The 18,423-nt window shown below is 40.4% G+C and overlaps 1 protein-coding gene across 4 annotated transcripts; it reads left to right on the plus strand.

Annotated features, from left to right (window-relative positions):
- The first annotated feature begins 5,769 nt into the window (after window positions 1–5,769).
- Window positions 5,770–18,267, plus strand: LOC117813757 (troponin I, fast skeletal muscle-like). Of its 4 annotated transcripts, none has more exons than XM_034684782.1 (7): window positions 5,770–5,961; window positions 11,591–11,621; window positions 11,711–11,747; window positions 11,822–11,950; window positions 14,686–14,775; window positions 15,012–15,188; window positions 17,647–18,267. In XM_034684782.1, exons 2-7 carry the CDS (start codon window positions 11,611–11,613, stop codon window positions 17,725–17,727), a joined length of 525 nt encoding a protein of 174 aa, XP_034540673.1. In that variant the 5' UTR covers window positions 5,770–5,961; window positions 11,591–11,610; the 3' UTR covers window positions 17,728–18,267. The 4 variants fall into 4 exon arrangements, with proteins under 4 accessions (XP_034540673.1, XP_034540676.1, XP_034540674.1 ...); XM_034684785.1 differs by lacking the exon at window positions 5,770–5,961 and adding an exon at window positions 7,068–7,092; XM_034684783.1 differs by lacking the exon at window positions 5,770–5,961 and adding an exon at window positions 9,453–9,670.
- Window positions 18,268–18,423: the final 156 nt, after the last annotated feature.

Raw genomic sequence — 18,423 nt, forward strand, 5'->3', positions numbered from 1 at the left:
GATTGTGTCCGTCCTGCTTCTTTTAGTTTCTGAATATTTATTAAATCAGACGTTAACATGGAGCCTCTTTTTGGCGCCCTCTGGTGGCTGAAACATGGTTTTATTACTCTGCTTTTATTCTAATTTGTTTTGATTCATTATTTCCAACAAGAATCTTTTCAAACCCTTAAAATCTTTTTTTTAATCTGCATGATTTTTAAAAAATTGATCACATCTAACATCGTTGGGACAGAAAGGAACGCTCGGCGCCTCTTTAGCTCGAGGGAATTTTAAAAAGCAGTGAACATGATCCCGCGCTGAGCTACAGAGAGACTCTGGTTTCTGAGTTATTGCTGGTTTATGATGTGTAAAGCCTCCCGTGGTTTCAAACAGACTGACTCTTTACACTGTAGGCAGGAGGTGCTGTCTTTAAACACATCGTTGATGGAGAGCAGGAGGGCGTTTTAACGTGAGTGGAAGAGAAATAGGACTCTCAATCATTTAGCATTTGTGGTGTTTAACTCTGTGAAGTGTCTTTAGCTCAAACAACATTTGAGACACATCTGAGGTGAGTACAGTCTTTATAACATACTTCATAATATAACTGTAAACTTGATTTCCACTTCTCAGACATCTAAAGCTTCGTATTAAACTCAAACCGGCTTTTTAATTCTTGTTTTTTTCACAGAACCAGGACCGTGGATTTACCCCCTGTGGTGAAGGACCTCTTCATTTCCATGAAGTGCTTTTTGAAGCCTTGAAACATCAGAAACACGTCCTCTAAGGTCACTGAGGTAAGGTGGTTTCATCCAATTATAAAGTAAAGACTTCTTAGTTCACTTTTATAGCACTAATGCAGGTTTTCCTTGATGTTTTGGTGCCGGACAGTCCGAAAAAAGATCGTCAACTGCTGTTGACACCACCTAGTACCAGTTTCAGGGGCATCGCTGGCCTAGCGGTCTAAGCGCACGCCCCATATACCGAGACTGTCCTCTTCTCAGCGGGTCGTGGGCTCAACTCCACGCCTCTACCATTAGCTTTAAAAAAAAAGCCAAAAAAATGCATTAAAAAAAGAAAGAAGCAATTTAAGGCATTCAAAATAAATATATATTCATATGCTGATGACCTTAAATGATACTTTTCCTAATGCCTCTTAATGAACTATAAAAGCAGTCTGTTTTATATCTGGCTAAAATTCCTTATAGGAGCTTTAAATGGTTTTAAAAGACTTAAAGGTGACATATCATGCAAAATGGACTTTTTAATGGTTCTTTACCTGAAATCTGTGTCCCTGTCTACAAACCCCCCGAGAATGAAAAGACTCCATTCTGCCCCTGTTCTGATTTCTCCACCTTTCTGTAAATGTGTGCTGAAACCAGCCGTTTCAGTTTGCAGTGTTTTTCATACGTCACAACGCCATCCGGTCTGTAACAGGAAGTCAGAGCTCGGAGCTTGTTCAGCCCATAGACTGTATAAAATACAACTCAACCCCTCCTCCGTTTTTCATTCCCTGCACACATGTGTGCTAACAAGGAGCTTAGGAGGGAGGCATGCTAGTTGTAGGCTGTCTTAATAAACACAAAGGTCGCTTTGACTCCCCACGTCTGCAGATTTGAAGATCTAGTGGATGATTTTTATTTACCATGGATAAGTGCTAGCGCTAGTTAGCATAGCCACATAGCTACATGTTCGTAGCTGTGTACCAAGACACACGTCTACATACTGACAAATAAAACAACAAGAAACACTAAATCTGTGACCAATGGTTCAGAAAGGTCCTGCTGCAGGCGCCTCTCCATCAGGATCAGATTCTGGATCAGATTCAGAGGGTTGAAGTAACGTGATCTCTGAGCAGCCGTGTATATTCAGACAACATGTAAACATTAGATCAACGTGCTGGAGAGCCGAGGCACACCCACTTCCTGAGGGGGCGTGGTCAGAGGGAAAACAGAGTGTTTTGAGGAGGACTGAAGAAGAGGGTTTTACAGGCAGACCAGAATCTGATTTCAAAGTGTTTTTTTGAGCATAAACTTTAAAGACATGTTTTGGGGACCTCTTAGACCAATATATGTTGATGAAAAAAGCGTGATATGTCCCCTTTAACTACGGATTCCAGTCTCAGCAGATGTGTGTCTAACATGAGTCTGGTCCTGCTGGAGGTTTCTGCCTGTTAAAGGAAGTTTGTCCTTGCCACTTAACTTGCTAAATGCTGCAAAGTGCTCTGCTCATGGTGGATTAGGATGAGATCAGACCGAGTCCTGTCTGTGAGAGGGGACTGGATCCGATCCGGTCTTGATGTTGGGTCTTTGTTAGTCTTTGTTTCTGTTTGGAAAGAGTCTGAGGAAAACGTTTGTTGGGATTTGATTGATATCAAACCAATCAGCGGACTGTCTGTTGACACTGTGGCAAACAATGAGTTCTGATTAGCATCCTAAATTGGCGGCAAAATGTTGCTCTATATATTCGTCAATGAGAGTCTCAGGTTCTTGCTCACCCTGTCAAGGGTTCAAATTTGCGTAAGCACCTGTTCACTTTACTTCATCCTTTTCACACTGTGTTATTAATAGGCAGGATTTACGATGAGGCTTTCATAGCTTCAGGAAACAACAGGCTCACCTCAGCTGACTTCTTTACGCTCACTGTTAACTAATGTTGACATGAAGCCACGCCCCCTCAGTGTAGAGAAACTGGAATTTGAAGAATTATTTTCTTATAATTTTTTTGTTTTATCTAGACTTTGATTTGATGTGTTTGTAGTTTAGTCTTCAACACTTTAACCGCCTCATAATTTCACTCTGATGGTCTGAAAATGAACAAAAAGACAGTTTTAGGTCTTTGAGGTCTACTGCTCAGAAACTTCTTATAATAATTATAATAATAATAATTATAACTTTATTTATATAACACCTTTAAAAACAAATGTTTACGAAGTGCTTTGACAAACAAAGCGTAGTTCAAATAGCAGAGGTCGAGAGGTTTTTCAGGGTAAATAGATAAAAAATAAATAATTAAATAAAAATGAATAAAAATGGAGAAGTAAATAAAAGCATTAAAAGGACAATAAAAGAGGTTTTCAGAGTAAAAGGACAAAATCCAATCGGGAAAATTAGAAAAAGTGAAAAGGATGAATTAGGAACATTAAAATAATAAAGGAAAAATAATAATAATAAATTAAAACAATAAATAATCAAATTAAATTTGAGACAATGAATTAGTTGGTTAAAAACTAAAATTAATAATAAAATAGAAGTAAAAGCAGTTAGAAGGTTGAAGTCACATAAAAGGAAGTCTGTAAAAATGGGTTTTAAGAAGAGATTTAAAAGATGTCACTGACTCTGTGAGCCTTATCTCCTTAGGGAGGTTTTTCCAAAGTCAAAGAGCTATGACTAAATAAAAACATAACTTAAGAAAAACGAAAAACAACTATTCATGAAAATAAATTCACAATATAGAAGCAAGGATAAAAACCAGAACCAAAAGTAGAAGTATCTTGTGGTTCCTAAGACCAGGCTGAAAAAAACAGGGGTGGCCTTGCCTTCTCGGCAGTGACCCCCAAACTTTGGAACGAGCTACCCCCAAATATTAGAATGTCACCAATATAACCGACTTTTGAATCCCGCCTTAAAACATATTTTTCCTCCTTGGCTTTTAACCCAGCGTCAGAGTTGTGTGGTCTCAGTCTGTTCTTTTATTGGATTTTTATTTTCTCTTACAGTGTTTTTATTTTATTTACTTTTTATTATTTATTTTACTTTTTTGTGTTTTTTTAACTATTTTTTAAAGTGTTTTATTATGATTATTTTAATTTATTTTATTCTATTTTATTTTCTAAAAGTTTTTATTTTATTTACTTTTTATAATTTATTATACTTTTTTACGTTTTTTTTAAACTATTTTTTAAAAGTGTTTTTTGTGTTTTTATTATGATTATTTTATTTTATTCTATTTTATTTTCTGACAGTTTTTGTTTTATTTACTTTTTATAATTTATTTAACTTTTTTGTGTTTTTTAAAACAATTTTTTAAAAGTGTTTTTTTGTGTTTTTATTATGATTATTTTATTTTATTCTATTTTATTTTCTGACAGTTTTTATTTTATTTACTTTTTATGATTTTATTTAAGTATTTTGTGTTTTTTAACTATTTTTAAAAGTCTTTTTTGTGTTTTTATTATGATTATTTTATTTTATTCTATTTTATTTTATTACAGCGTTTTTATTTGATTTACTTTTTATAATTTAATTAACTATTTTGTGTTTTTTAACTATTTTTTAAGGTGTTTTTTGTGTTTTTATTATGATTATTTGATTTTATTCTATTTTATTTTCTGACAGTTTTTATTTTATTTACTTTTTATAATTTATTTAACTTTTTTGTGTGTTTTTTAAGCTATTTTTTAAAGTGTTTTATTATGATTATTTTAATTTATTTTATTCTATTTTATTTTCTGACACAGTTTTTATTTTATTTACTTTTTATAATTTATTATACTATTTTATGTTTTTTTAAAACTATTTTTTAAAAGAGTTTTTTGTGTTTTTATTATGATTATTTTATTTTATTCTGTTTTATTTTCTGACAGTTTTTATTTTATTTACTTTTTTTTTTTTCCACCACAATGTTTTTATTTAGTTTTCAGCAGCATGAATTACAGCTTTTTATACTCAAGACATACAACTGCTGCGTTTACACATCACCAACAAGTAAAAAAAAATAAACCCCAAGACATAACAAAAAAACAAAAAAACAAAACAAAAACAAAAAACAAAAAACAACCCCCCCCCAAGAAAAAACAAACAGACAAACAAAACAAATTAGTAATAATAATAATAATAATAATACAAGAACACTTCTCCTGTTACAATATATGGTAATCTATACAAATTGGAGTATATAAATACATTAAATACAGACTTTGAAAAGCACCTAGTGAAAAAAAGAAAGATTCAACATGCTTTGAAACTGCATTGTCTACTTAGTTTAGTCATTCACTTGATTATCTATTAAATCTAAATTCTTAACATAGTTAATGAAAGGCTTCCATATGTTCTCAAAAATATACTCATTTTTATTTTTATTCACTTTTTATTATTTATTCAACTTTTTTGTGTTTTTTAAAACTATTTTTTAGAAGTGTTTCATGTTTTTATTATGATTATTTGATTTTATTGTATTGTATTTTCTGACAGCGTTTTATGCTCTGTGTGTTTCAACTTATTTTACCTCACTGTGCAGCACTTTACTAAACTTGATTGTTTTTTTTTTTACTTAGCTTTAATTAATTTTTCTCATCAACAGCACAAAGTGAAAAATATTGCTTTTTTTTTTCTTTTTCCAGCTGAATAATTACATTCAGACATTATGACAGAAATACATAACACAATTAAAATAAACCAACATGTCCCCTCCAGAGAATAAACATACAAACAACAACACACATAGACAAACAAGTATAAGAATACATGTTCATAGAAGTAAAGGAGAAATGAAAAATTAAATAATGTAACTTGATTGTTTTTTAAATGTTCTATATAAATAAAGTGGATTGTATTATAAAAAATGAAATAATTTAGAACCCTTCCTAGAGAGCATGTCAGAGAGTTTCCCCCTCTTCCCCTCTCCTTTATTCCCGTCTATAAAAAGCCTGTATTAACTCCTGATTGCAGAATGCCTCTGTGGTTTAATCACTTCCCTGCATTCTGTCCGCCTGAAGCTCGATGCCTCCTGATAACACAGATAACAATCTTAAAGGGCGGGTTATTTATAATGAGGCCAGCCGAGGAAGGGGGCAGATGACACTGTACTGTATTTCATGACCTTGCCAGCTCATTGGTTTGACCACTAATCCACTTCCATAAAGAGAAAGTGGAGGATTTAGAGGGCTATCAGAGATTGCAATATATATACCTTCTTAACACTGGGTCCGTCTGGGGCTCCGTCTGCGTCTCTGGGACTCTGACTGAAGCTGAAGTTTCTGCTCTGGTAAAGTAAGACCTCCATCTCTGCCTGTTGTTCTGTTCAGCTCTCACAGCATGGCTTACCTTTTGTCTTGTGTTTGTACAACTCTTTGCCTGAAAGCTTCTTCTTCTTGTTTGTGAAAATGTTAGATTACTTTGTTTGTTATAAGACATATTGATAATGTGATTTTAAAAAGGAACATGTTTAAAGTTTAAAGTTTGGTGTTGATGTTTGGAGGAGCTGCAGAGTGAGGCTGGCTGCTTTTGGCGTCCAAAGTTTCATTGGAATGTCAAAGTTAGAAAGTGCAGCACATTTTACTGGATATTCATTTAGTGTAATGTCTTTAAAGTAATGAAATATCCAGAAGTGTACAATTTAACATTTTGTTTTTGTTTCTTTTCCTCGGTATTTCTAACGTTAAATTAATCTGACGTGTGCAAACCGATGATGTACGATCTGACGATGTGGCGCCCTGAAAGCCAACACCACTACAAGGCTTGTACTTGAAAACTGATCCGCCTGTGTTGATCCTCCTGTCAGCGCCCCGGGCGTTCGGAGGAAAACCTGGTCTAATCTGTAGCGGCTGCCAGCGCCGGTCTCTGTCATCACGGTACACGTGGTCTTAATCCCTGCCCACCAAATTTAGACTGTTTTCAAGAACTCAGATGTTTGTGCAAAAACTGAACTTCATTTCATCTTTGAGGAAAGAGAAAGATGCTAAAGGAGGAACATCTTCCTTTTACTTTTAATTTCTGTAAATGTAGGTTTCTGAATTTTTATTCGTAGCATCATTTTCGTGAACATCGTCAGTCGATCGCATAAATATACAAATTGGTTTCTCAAGTTTGAGTTTCAAATTAAAGGTCCAGTCTTTGTGTTGAACTATAGTCTTTGTTCTCTCTTATTTTAACCCTTACTTTTTAAATCTAGGAGCTCGTCTGGGAGTTCAATCTCCTGTGAATCTTTCATGTGAAGTACAAAAAACTGATTTTTGGGGGATTTTTAAGGCTTTGTTTTCTATTTCTATGGTGTCCGAAAAAACCCAAACTTTGCCTTTAATTTTCTTAATTACACACACTTCACTTTCATTGGCGTGTTCCTTCCTTTCTGTACATTTCTCCCCCGTGAAGCAGATGAACTCAACGAGCATCTGAGGTCAGTTATTTTCACAATATGCTCTCACGTCTTGTTCGTCCGAGGGATGTTCTGTGGTGTTGGATTACTTCGAACCCCTCCCTTCCAGCCCAGAGACAATCCCCTGCTCACACACACACACACACACACACACCCTTACTTGAGACAGAAATCAGGTCCAAATTTAACCCCCCATCTCCAGAGCAACCTGTTGTTATGTCCTCAGGGTTTCTCGTGTACGAAAATACACCGCAAGCCTTAGAGATCCCCCACGCCCCCCCTCAGCCCGCCCCGCCGGCGTGTTATTGGTTTACGTACGCCGGGCCATTTGTTCCTGGAGCTGTTTAGACATCTTTTCTTTCAAGACAAGCCCGCTGTCATTCTTTCCCTCCATAATGAAGACGTTAGGAACAGCTGTGGCTCCAGGAATAGAGTCTTAATCCACTGTTGGTCACAGAGCCTAAACATGACACACCGCTCGGGCAGCAGCGACTGTCTGGCCCCCCCCCTGAGTACCTCTGGAACCTCAAAGTGCCCCAGCAGGGAACTAAAGGGGTCTCTTTACTGAGTTCAGAGGGATGATATCACACAGATAGTTACTCAGTGATGAACTGAGGAACAATGTGGTATTTTACTTGATTAAGCAGCTTCATTCTTGTGTGAAGCGACTTATTATAAAGAAATAGTTGTCGCTGCTGACTCCTTTAATTATATTCAGATACATATAAAATATTAAATATAGTCTGAAGAAGATGAACCCTTTGGATCCCAGTGTCTTTGATTGGAAGCGACTTTGAATTTGTGACAACAGAAGTAACATTTGTAGACATTTTCTATTGCTAGCTTTATTTAGACTGGAGGATTCGTACACGAAATTCTTACATATATTTTTCATACATTGTTCGTTGTTCATTGTTCTTCTATTGCAGCTCAGAAAACTTATGAATGTTCTTCATTGTCAGATCTTATGTTCATACTTGTGTAATGGAAACTAACTAGCTTGGCTAAGCTAGCTGTTAACAATAATTAGCATGTTTTCCTGCTGGTGTTATCAACTTAATTTAACAGTTGCTCTTAAAGGTGACATATCACGCTTTTTTCATCAACATATATTGGTCTAAGAGGTCCCCAAAACATGTCTTTAAAGTTTATGCTCAAAAAAACACTTTGAAATCAGATTTTGGTCTGCCTGAAAAACCCTCTTCTTCATTCCTCCTCAGAACAGGCTGTTTTCTCTCTGACCACGCCCCCTCAGCCTCAGCTCTCCAGCACGTTGATCTAATGTTTACATGTTGGCTGAATATATACGGCTGCTCAGAGATCACGTTACTTCAACCCTCTGAATCTGATCCTGACGGAGAGGCGCCTGCAGCAGGACCTTTCTGAACCATTGGTCACAGATTTAGTGTTTCTTGTTGTTTTATTTATCAGTATGTCGACGTGTGTCTTGGTACACAGCTACGAACATGTACCTGTGTGGCTATGCTAACTAGCGCTAGCACTTATCCATGATAAATCAAAATCATCCACTAGACCTTCAAATCTGCAGACGTGGGGAGTCAAACCGACCTTTGTGTTTATTAAGACAGCCTACAACTAGCATGCCTCCCTCCTAAGCTCCTTGTTAGCACACATGTGTGCAGGGAATGAAAAACGGAGGAGGGGTTGAGTTGTATTTTATACAGTCTATGGGCTGAACAAGCTCCGAGCTCTGACTTCCTGTTACAGACCGGATATTGTTGTTACGTAACAAAAACACTGAAGTCTGAAACGGCTGGTTTCAGCACACATTTACAGAAAGGTGGAGAAATCAGAACAGGGGCAGAATGGAGTCTTTTCATTCTCGGGGGGTTTGTAGACAGGGACACAGATTTCAGGTAGAGAACCATTAAAAAGTCAATTTTGCATGATATGTCACCTTTAATACAGATGGGGAACAAGCTCCAACCAGGTCTTGTTAGCCAAACTGCTACAATCTTATGAATATGTGATGCATTTCACTGGCTCTAATGTTATCCTTTAGCACAGGGACGTCAAACTCATTTCAGTTCAGGGGCCACATACAGCCCAAGTTGATTTCAAGTGATCCGGACCAGTAAAATCAAAACATAATAACCTATAAATAAGGAACACTCCAAATTTTCTCCTTCGTTTTAGCGCTAAAAAGTAAAAGTACATTCTAAAGATTTTCACATTAAATGAACTATCTTTCTACATAAACAGCTGTTGTATTTTCACCATGATGAGTCTCATAGTGGGGCCGAATATGATATCCTGTGAGGACTGAAACCTGCTTCGAACACACCAAACACACAGGTTTCCCAGTAGTGAGGGAGCACACCTATGACGCACCCACATGCATGGTAAGCACATGAACAATATGAGTCTCCTTTCGAAAATAGTGGATCCACCGCTTCTACATACAGTATAAACTTTAGTGTTGATTGGATCTTGAAGTGCTCTAAAAAGTCTCTGAAATTCAACCAGATAATGTAAACTGCAAGTATTCTTTCGCCCCCTAGAGGACAAATTTGAAATAGCAGTTACAAATGTATCACTTTGTGAAGTAATCTCGGGGGCCGGATTGGAACCTCTGGCCGTATGTTTGACACCCCTGCTTTAGCATATAACACATAACCCTAATTTCCCTTAATTAACATTGCATTTAGCATTAGCATGTTAGGCAAGCACCACATTTAGCATCAGGATCAAAGTAAAGACGGCTACATATTTTGACCTGTTGATAGCCACCCTTACATACTAGCATCTGAGTACATTTCTAGCAGTTAGCTTGCTGTAATGCTAATTGTTTAGCATGTAACGTACATATTAACATTTGCTCACATAACCCGCATTTAAATGTGTCTTATTGTATAACCATGCTACATTTAGCATGTGTGATCTGATAAACAAATAGCATGTTGATATGCTAATGTAGCATGTTAGCATGAGAATCCAAGTTCAGCTCAGGGTTTAACCCAAGCGTGCCGGATACGGCCCTGGTGGTGAGGCTTTCAGCAGTGTGTCTGCCCCCTGGTGGCTGGCTGCAGTATAGGTCAAAATATCTGTCTCCTCCATTCATTTGAATGGGGGAGCAGTCAAACTTTGACGAATGTTTCTCCCATCCGTATGCTGTGGTGATATGTAGTTAGTATTTGACTGTTTTGTGTTCAAGGCCTCTTTTTTCTGAACAGTTTCTTTTTCGTTAGTTATTAGAGTTTAAAAAACGGGGTTTTACTTCCTGTTTCCTTTGATTCACAGCCGCCGTAGAGGGAAACTACAAAGGATTCACAGCGTCTTGTGACGTCACGCTGTAGGGCGGAGCTTATTACAGTGGCTTCACAGGCTCTGGCTGCACAATGGCGGCGCCCAGGAGAGGGATTTTTTGGCTTCAGAACCGTACAACGGGAAGAGGCGGAGCAACACTGTCCATTTTTATTTACAGTCTATGGTTTAACCCTCCTGTTATGCTGGTTTCTTAGGGACAGTAATAATGTTCCTGGATCAGCTTGACCCGGGGCATATTTAGTGATCCAGAAGTGTCCAAACCCAAAAAACTCCCAATAAACATTCTTTTAATGTCATTATAAACTCCATTAATAACCATTTAGATCAATATGTAGTGCATTGGTGTTCTTTAATTCTCACAGATGTGCAATGTAAATGTGTGAAATGAGCCATTTTCATTGTATATGTTGTTTAAGCTAATTAAGCTAATGAAGTTTCGTAGCGAAATAATACCTTTAAAAATTCCCTTTGTTTTTTTAACTTTAAAACGGGTCAATTTGACCCGCAACATAACAGGAGGGTTAAAGGATGAAGTCCTCAGATTGAAAGGGGACGAGGAATCAAGTGAAGAGTTGTACAAGTTTAATGAATGACCAGTAGGTGGCGCTTGAAGACCAGGATTATAAGAGTCCGTTTGAAGGATCTCCTCTGCGGGTTGTAAAACCTGATTTCATGTGGATCTCTCCGGTAGCTGTTGAGATATTAAACTTCACTACAGTGTTGGAGCACTGTTGGCTGCTAAAAATAGTGTTTGGGTCTTTAAGGTATTAACGCGGCCTCGGTTACAAAGTTCAGTTTCCTGGAATTAACATGATGTCTCAAGATAGAATTAACGTGCGCCAGATATGAAACGTGAGACAGGTGAGTTTCTCCTGCTGGAGGGAGGAGACCCGACTTCAAACATGAGGCAGAAACCAGGGAAAACAAAAAGGTGGTACTGCACGGGGGGAGGGTTGTTGACAGTGCTGTGGATGGAAAGATTGGGACATGTCTTATTCCCCATCCTTCCATTATACAGGAAACCAGAAGTGTTACTGGAGGAGGTACCTTGTCATCTTTCAGTCTTGTTTTTGCTCTCCATGAAAGAATCATGTGTGATTTGTGTAAAACTACGAAGCTCCAAATGAGAGAAACATCATTTGAGACCATGAGGAAGAGAATCTGTGCCAAATGATCTTCATGAGTGAACCTAAATGTGGTACAAATGTTCTTTTCTTTCTTTTATAATCAGATAAAGATCCTCCTGCCAAGATGGCTGACGAGTGAGTACAGCTTGAAATCAATCAGTATCTTAAATCTGCTCCAGTGGTTGATTTTCAGTCTGATCTATGTTTTATGTTCATGTCTGCAGGAAGAGACTGTCAGCCAGGCGTAAGCACCAGTTGAAGGTAAGGACCGGGTGCCTTTAAGTCCTTAGTCCACTTTCCAATCGGCTGAAACTGATGATATGTGAAATCCACAGAGCTGTATGCTGGTGGTGGCCGGCAACCTGCTGGATGCAGAATCAGGCGTGAAGTCCGGTGAGAGGGAGAAGTTCCTGGCCGACAAGATTCCTCCTCTGGAGCTGCCGTACTCCAAAGGCGAGCTGGAGGTGAGTCTGTCCCCGGGTTGGTCTTGGATAAGTTACATTTACATTGTCCGGTCCGTCTCTGATCGTCTGCGGCCCGGCTCTGTGCTCTCTCGTTCGTCAACACCCACCAGAGCAGGACCGTCAGACAGCTGGAGTCCTCCTCCTCCTCTCTTCATCCATGTTGTCTTCATGGTCCTCTGAAAACCTTTGACAAAGTAATATGCAGGTTTTTGGATTGGTCTGTTCGCTCTTGCATGAAGCTTTGAGGAACAGTCTCAGGAACTGGACTTAACAGTTTTGGAACCCTTGTTCTTGAAGGAGTGCCATGCAAGATACATCACCCACAGGGGGCGCCAGACTCCACCATAGAGCGACTTAGTTCCATGTTGGATAAACATCCAGTCACATGACATCTTGTGGAGGTTGGTTGAGGAGTGCCCTTTCACCTGAATCTGGTGGGTCTCAGCTTCACTGTAAAGAGTAACACAGGACTTCCACCAGATCCGGTGCCGGTCTGTCTCCGATCCGCAGCAGTCTGGCTTCGTGCTCTCTCATTCGTCAACACCCACCAGAGCAGGACCGTCGGACAGCTGGAGTCCTCCTCCTCCTCTCCTCATCCATGTTGTCTTCATGGTCCTCTGAAAACCTCTGACAAAGTAATATGCAGGTTTTTGGATTGGCCTGTTCACTCTTGCATGAAGCTTTGAGGAACAGTCTCAGGAACTGTTATTTTGGGGGCCATGGACTTAACAGTTTTGGAACCCTTGTTCTTGAAGGAGTGCCATGCAAGATACTTCACCCACAGGGGGCGCCAGACTCCACCATAGAGCGACTTAGTTCCATGTTGTATAAACATCCAGTCACATGACATCTTTAGGAGGTTGGTTGAGGAGTGCCCTTTCACCTGAATCTGGTGGGTCTCAGCTTCACTGTAAAGAGTAACACAGGACTTCCACCAGATCCAGTGCCGGTCTGTCTCCGATCCACAGCAGTCTGGCTTCGTGCTCTCTCGTTCGTCAACACCCACCAGAGCAGACCTCCGGACAGCTGGAGTCCTCCTCCTCCTCTCCTCATCCATGTTGTCTTCATGGTCCTCTGAAAACCTCTGACAAAGTAATATGCAGGTTTTTGGATTGGCCTGTTCGCTCTTGCATGAAGCTTTGAGGAACAGTCTCAGGAACTGGACTTAACAGTTTTGGAACCCTTGTTCTTGAAGGAGTGCCATGCAAGATACGTCACCCACAGGGGGCGCCACACTCCACTCCAGAGCGACTTAGTTCCATGTTGTTTAAACATCCAGTCACATGACATCTTGTGGAGGTTGGTTGAGGAGTGCCCTTTCACCTGAATCTGGTGGGTCTCAGCTTCACTGTAAAGAGTAACACAGGACTTCCACCAGATCCAGTGCCGGTCTGTCTCCGATCCGCTGCAGTCCGGCTCTGTGCTCTCTCATTCGTCAACACCCACCAGAGCAGGACCGTCGGACAGCTGGAGTCCTCCTCATCCATGTTGTCTTCATGGTCCTCTGAAAACCTCTGACAAAGTAATATGAAGGTTTTTGGATTGGTCTGTTCGTTCTTGCATGAAGCTTTGAGGAACAGTCTCAGGAACTGGACTTAACAGTTTTGGAACCCTTGTTCTTGAAGGAGCTCCATGCAAGATACTTCACCCACAGGGGGCGCCAGACTCCACCATAGAGCGACTTATTTCCATGTTGTATAAACATCCAGTCACATGACATCTTTAGGAGGTTGGTTGAGGAGTGCCCTTTCACCTGAATCTGGTGGGTCTCAGCTTCACTGTAAAGAGTAACACAGGACTTCCACCAGATCCAGTGCCGGTCTGTCTCCGATCTGCTGCAGTCTGGCTTCGTGCTCTCTTGTTCGTCAACACCCACCAGAGCAGACCTCCGGACAGCTGGAGTCCTCCTCCTCTCTTCATCCATGCTGTCTTCATGGTCCTCTGAAAACCTCTGACAAAGTAATATGCAGGTTTTTGGATTGGTCTGTTCGTTCTTGCATGAAGCTTTGAGGAACAGTCTCAGGAAATGGACTTTCCAGTTTTGGAACCCTTGTTCTTGAAGGAGTGCCATGCAAGATACGTCACCCACAGGGGGCGCCAAACTCCACTCCAGAGCGACTTAGTTCCATGTTGTTTAAACATCCAGTCATATGTTGTTTAAAGGACTGGTCTAAAGGTAAGACACCTACGATCCAGCTCTGTGCTCTCGAAGGACCTCCGGACAGCTGGAGTCATGTGACCGAGGTTTTCCCTCCTCCTCCTTCTCTCCTCATCCATGTTGTCTTTCTGGTCCTCTGAAAACCTCTGACCTGTTGACTCCAGGCCTGGCTCCGCTCATCATGACTTTGGTTTGTTGTTGTAGTTAAGTGAAATACGATCTGGTGATAACACAGAGTGTTTTATTCTGAAAATTAACCGGATGTTTTCATTTTGTTTTGGTGAAACCTGACTTCCTGTCCCGCTCCATCTGCTCTGTTGAGATTGATGCGTCGTGCTCCGGCATCCGGCACAAATAGAAGTCTTGAGTATCTGATCCGGAGGACTCTGACCTGCTGGATCAGAGACTCTAACGGAGCTGGATCCAGTGGAAGTTAACAGATTGATTAGAATAGAAACCGATCAGATCCAGAGCTGTGACGGATTCGGACACGGATCTGGTGGAATTTGTCCGTCACTTTATTTTATTTTACGTATTAAAATAACTCTTAAACACTTACGTTCTGTTTTCTCTTCAGGAACTCTGCATGAAACTTCACGAACAGATCGACCTCAGTGAGGAGGAGAGATACTGCATAGAGTTCAAGCTGAACTTGGTCCTGAGTGAGGTGAGACCCTTCTTCAGGTCACAGATTCTGCATCAAAATGGTTTAAAAGAGAAGTCTCGCCTGGAAGTCTTTTATTGCCACAGAGCTGTGGATTCATTGACTCTGTTTCTTTAACTCCTTATGTTTAGTCTTCTGTGTTTAAAGTAGAAAGGACCCTCTTTTAATAACGTCCCCTCTCTTATAAAGGAGCTAAATGCTGCATGCACCACTTTTCCTCCATCCTGACCCCTCTGCAGGTCCGAGACCTCAACATAAAGATCGTGGACCTGAGGGGAAAGTTCAAGAGACCGAGACTGAAGAAGGTGCGTATGTCCGCCGACGCCATGCTGAAGGCTCTGCTGGGCTCCAAACACACGGTCAACATGGACCTGAGGGCCAACCTGAAGCAGGTCAAGAAGGAGGTCAAAGAGGAGGTGAGTGGACTCTACGTGTTCCACCATGATTATCTTTGGATGTGGGTCTGCTAACGGGCAAGGTTATCGTACGCTGAAAGGAAAGGAAGGAAGATGAAGAGGATTAACAGACTGTGATGGAATTCAGCAACAAACTGGACACTGGATACAGAAGACTCAGGAGACTCGGACGGCTTACGTTGAAATAGTTTATGTAGAACTTGATCAAGGAGAAATAACATAACAGTACACAGGCAGGAGAGTGCAGTGCAATGCCAAGTCAGTTCTGACAGACAAAACCCTTGGCATGGTATTTATTCCCTCTGAAGACGACACTAAAGTTAGATAACCATGTTTGGAAAATAGGAACACAACAAGTGGGAAGAAGACCTGTGCTCTAGTCTGGAGACAGTAAGTCGGCCATAACACATAGATAAAGACAGGAGCAGGGGGAGAGACCTTGACTACTACCCTGACACGATCTCGCCCGTCACAGACGACATAGGAAACAAGTTACTCTGAACATGACATTTAGACTGAAAGAATACAATAGTTAAACATTCTTACATACATATATATAAGACTATGAAAATTCCACGACACAGACGTCTAATAGAAGATCGCCAAACTGCTTCCTACGTTAATTTTCATGTCTTCGGCTTCAGTCACAAGATTCGTCTCAAATTCGCAACCTTACTAAGAGTGATTTTCACGTCTCCTCTAAAATCCATCCATCCCATCCATTATCTTGACCGCTTATCCCGTCAGGGATCACGGGGGGCTGGAGCCTATCCCAGCTGGCTTTGGGCGGAAGGCAGGGTACACCCTGGACAGGTCGCCAACCTATCACAGGGCTAACACAGAGAGACAGACAACCATTCACGCACACACTCACACCTACGGGCAATTGAGAGTGACCAATTAACCTGGTGAGCATGTTTTTGGACTGTGGGAGGAAGCTGGAGTACCCGGAGAGAACCCACGCATGCACAGGGAGAACATGCAAACTCCACACAGAAAGGTACCTGCCCGACCGGGGATTTGAACCAGGAACGTTCTAGCTGTGAGGCAACTACCCACTGCACCACTGTGCAGCCCCTCTAAAATCCGTTGTTCCAAAAATTATTTTAGATCCCTTGAATACCCTACTCCCCACACTTCCTGTCTCTCTTCAGCTGTCCTATAAATAAAGGCCAACTTGCTCTTTAAGGAACTTTAATATGACGCTGTAATCTGTGAGCTCTGTAAGGAAACACAAAGTTAGACCGGATCATAACGCACGCTCTTCCTCCCTTGTGTCTTCATCATCTTTAGTGACGCTTAAAGGTGACATATCATGCAGAATGTTCTTTTTAATGGTTCTCTCCCTGAAATCTGTGTCCCTGTCTACAAACCCCCTGAAAAGTCAAAGACTCCATTCTGCCCCTGTTCAGATTTCTCCACCTTTCTGTAAATGTGTGCTGAAACCAGCCGTTTCAGTTTTCAGTGTTTTTCATACGTCACAACGCCATCCGGTCTGTAACAGGAAGTCAGAGCTCGGAGCTTGTTCAGCCCATAGACTGTATAAAATACAACTCAACCCCTCCTCCGTTTTTCATTCCCTGCACACATGTGTGCTAACAAGGAGCTTAGGAGGGAGGCATGCTAGTTGTAGGCTGTCTTAATAAACACAAAGGTCGCTTTGACTCCCCACGTCTGCAGATTTGAAGATCTAGTGGATGATTTTTAGTTTTCATGGATAAGTGCTAGCGCTAGTTAGCATAGCCACATAGCTACATGTTCGTAGCTGTGTACCAAGACACACGTCGACATGCTGACAAATAAAACAACAAGAAACACTAAATCTGTGACCAATGGTTCAGAAAGGTCCTGCTGCAGGCGCCTCTCCGTCAGGATCAGATTCTGGATCAGATTCAGAGGGTTGAAGTAACGCGGGTCTGTGAGCAGCCGTGTATATTCAGCCAACATGTAAACATTAGATCAACGTGCCGGAGAGCCGAGGCCACACCCACTTCCTGAGGGGGCGTGGTCAGAGAGCTTATTCTCATTTAAAGGCACAGACACAGAAAGCAGCCTGTTCTGAGCAGGGCTGAAAAAGAGGGGTTTACAGGCAGACCAGAATCTGATTTCAAAGTGTTTTTATGAGCTTAAACTTTAAAGACATGTTTTGGGGACGTCTTAGACCAATATACTTTAGATAGTTCAGTCCATCCAGAGCCCTGGACTCTGTACGGCTCTATGTCCGTCATGATCTTCACGAATTTGTTGACGTGCTGCGTCACACATGACGCCGACACAGCAGGTCCTCGCAGAGAAGTAAAACCTGCTGTGGACTGAAAAATTCTCACTGAGGTTGAATCCTGAAAGATTTATGTTGCAGTTAAGAACTGAAATCAGCGTCACCCTTTCAGTCGTCCTTTGTAAATGTTTTTGATTTGACATGTTCGTCCTCTGAGTTGAATATCGTCTGTGTTCACAGGACAAGCAGCTGCGTGACGTGGGAGACTGGCGTAAGAACATTGAAGACAAGTCTGACAGGAAGAAGATGTTCGATGGTTAAATGTGATCCGTCTGCCGATTGGTTTTCAGGACAGAGTTCAGGATTGATGTCTTTGAAACTGAAGAGCTTGATTCCAAATTACTGCAAACCCTTCAAATACTGAATATCTTACACATAATTTAAGACGGGCGCTTGTTTGTTGTTGAGCTTATTTAAAGGTACAGTAAGGGATTAATGGTTTTTATTGTCACAGGAATTTGAAAGTAGAAGCAGTTGAATGTGTTTTGAGTGCGAGCTGATTTGGACAGTTCTTCAGTTTTCTTGATTTGGAATGAAACTCCTCAGTTTAAAATAATCTGCTTTCTGCTTTATCTCCATGTTCTGTGATGTTACTGTAACGTGTGATGTTAGTATACGAGTGCTTTGGGTTTGCAGAGGCTGACGTGTTCTTCTGCTTTAAAATATTGCTTTTCTCACGATGTGGCCGAGAGAATCATCATTTCACTGAACAGCTCCAGTTAAAATTATCACTGTTGATTAATGTGCTTCACTTAAAAACAGAAAGCCTGTACATTTATTCATTAAAGCAGTACAAACTCACATGGGTTTTATTTGATTAATTCAAAGTATATTTGGTACTTTTTTGAAAATTCACTTTGGTGGATGTTTACCAAAAAAAATCTATAAAATTACATGAAAACCAACAATTTTATACATTTTTACCATCCTTGGTAATATGAAAAGAAATATTTTAAT

The sequence above is a fragment of the Notolabrus celidotus genome, chromosome 6, assembly GCF_009762535.1.
Source record: "Notolabrus celidotus isolate fNotCel1 chromosome 6, fNotCel1.pri, whole genome shotgun sequence".
NCBI lineage: Eukaryota > Metazoa > Chordata > Actinopteri > Labriformes > Labridae > Notolabrus > Notolabrus celidotus.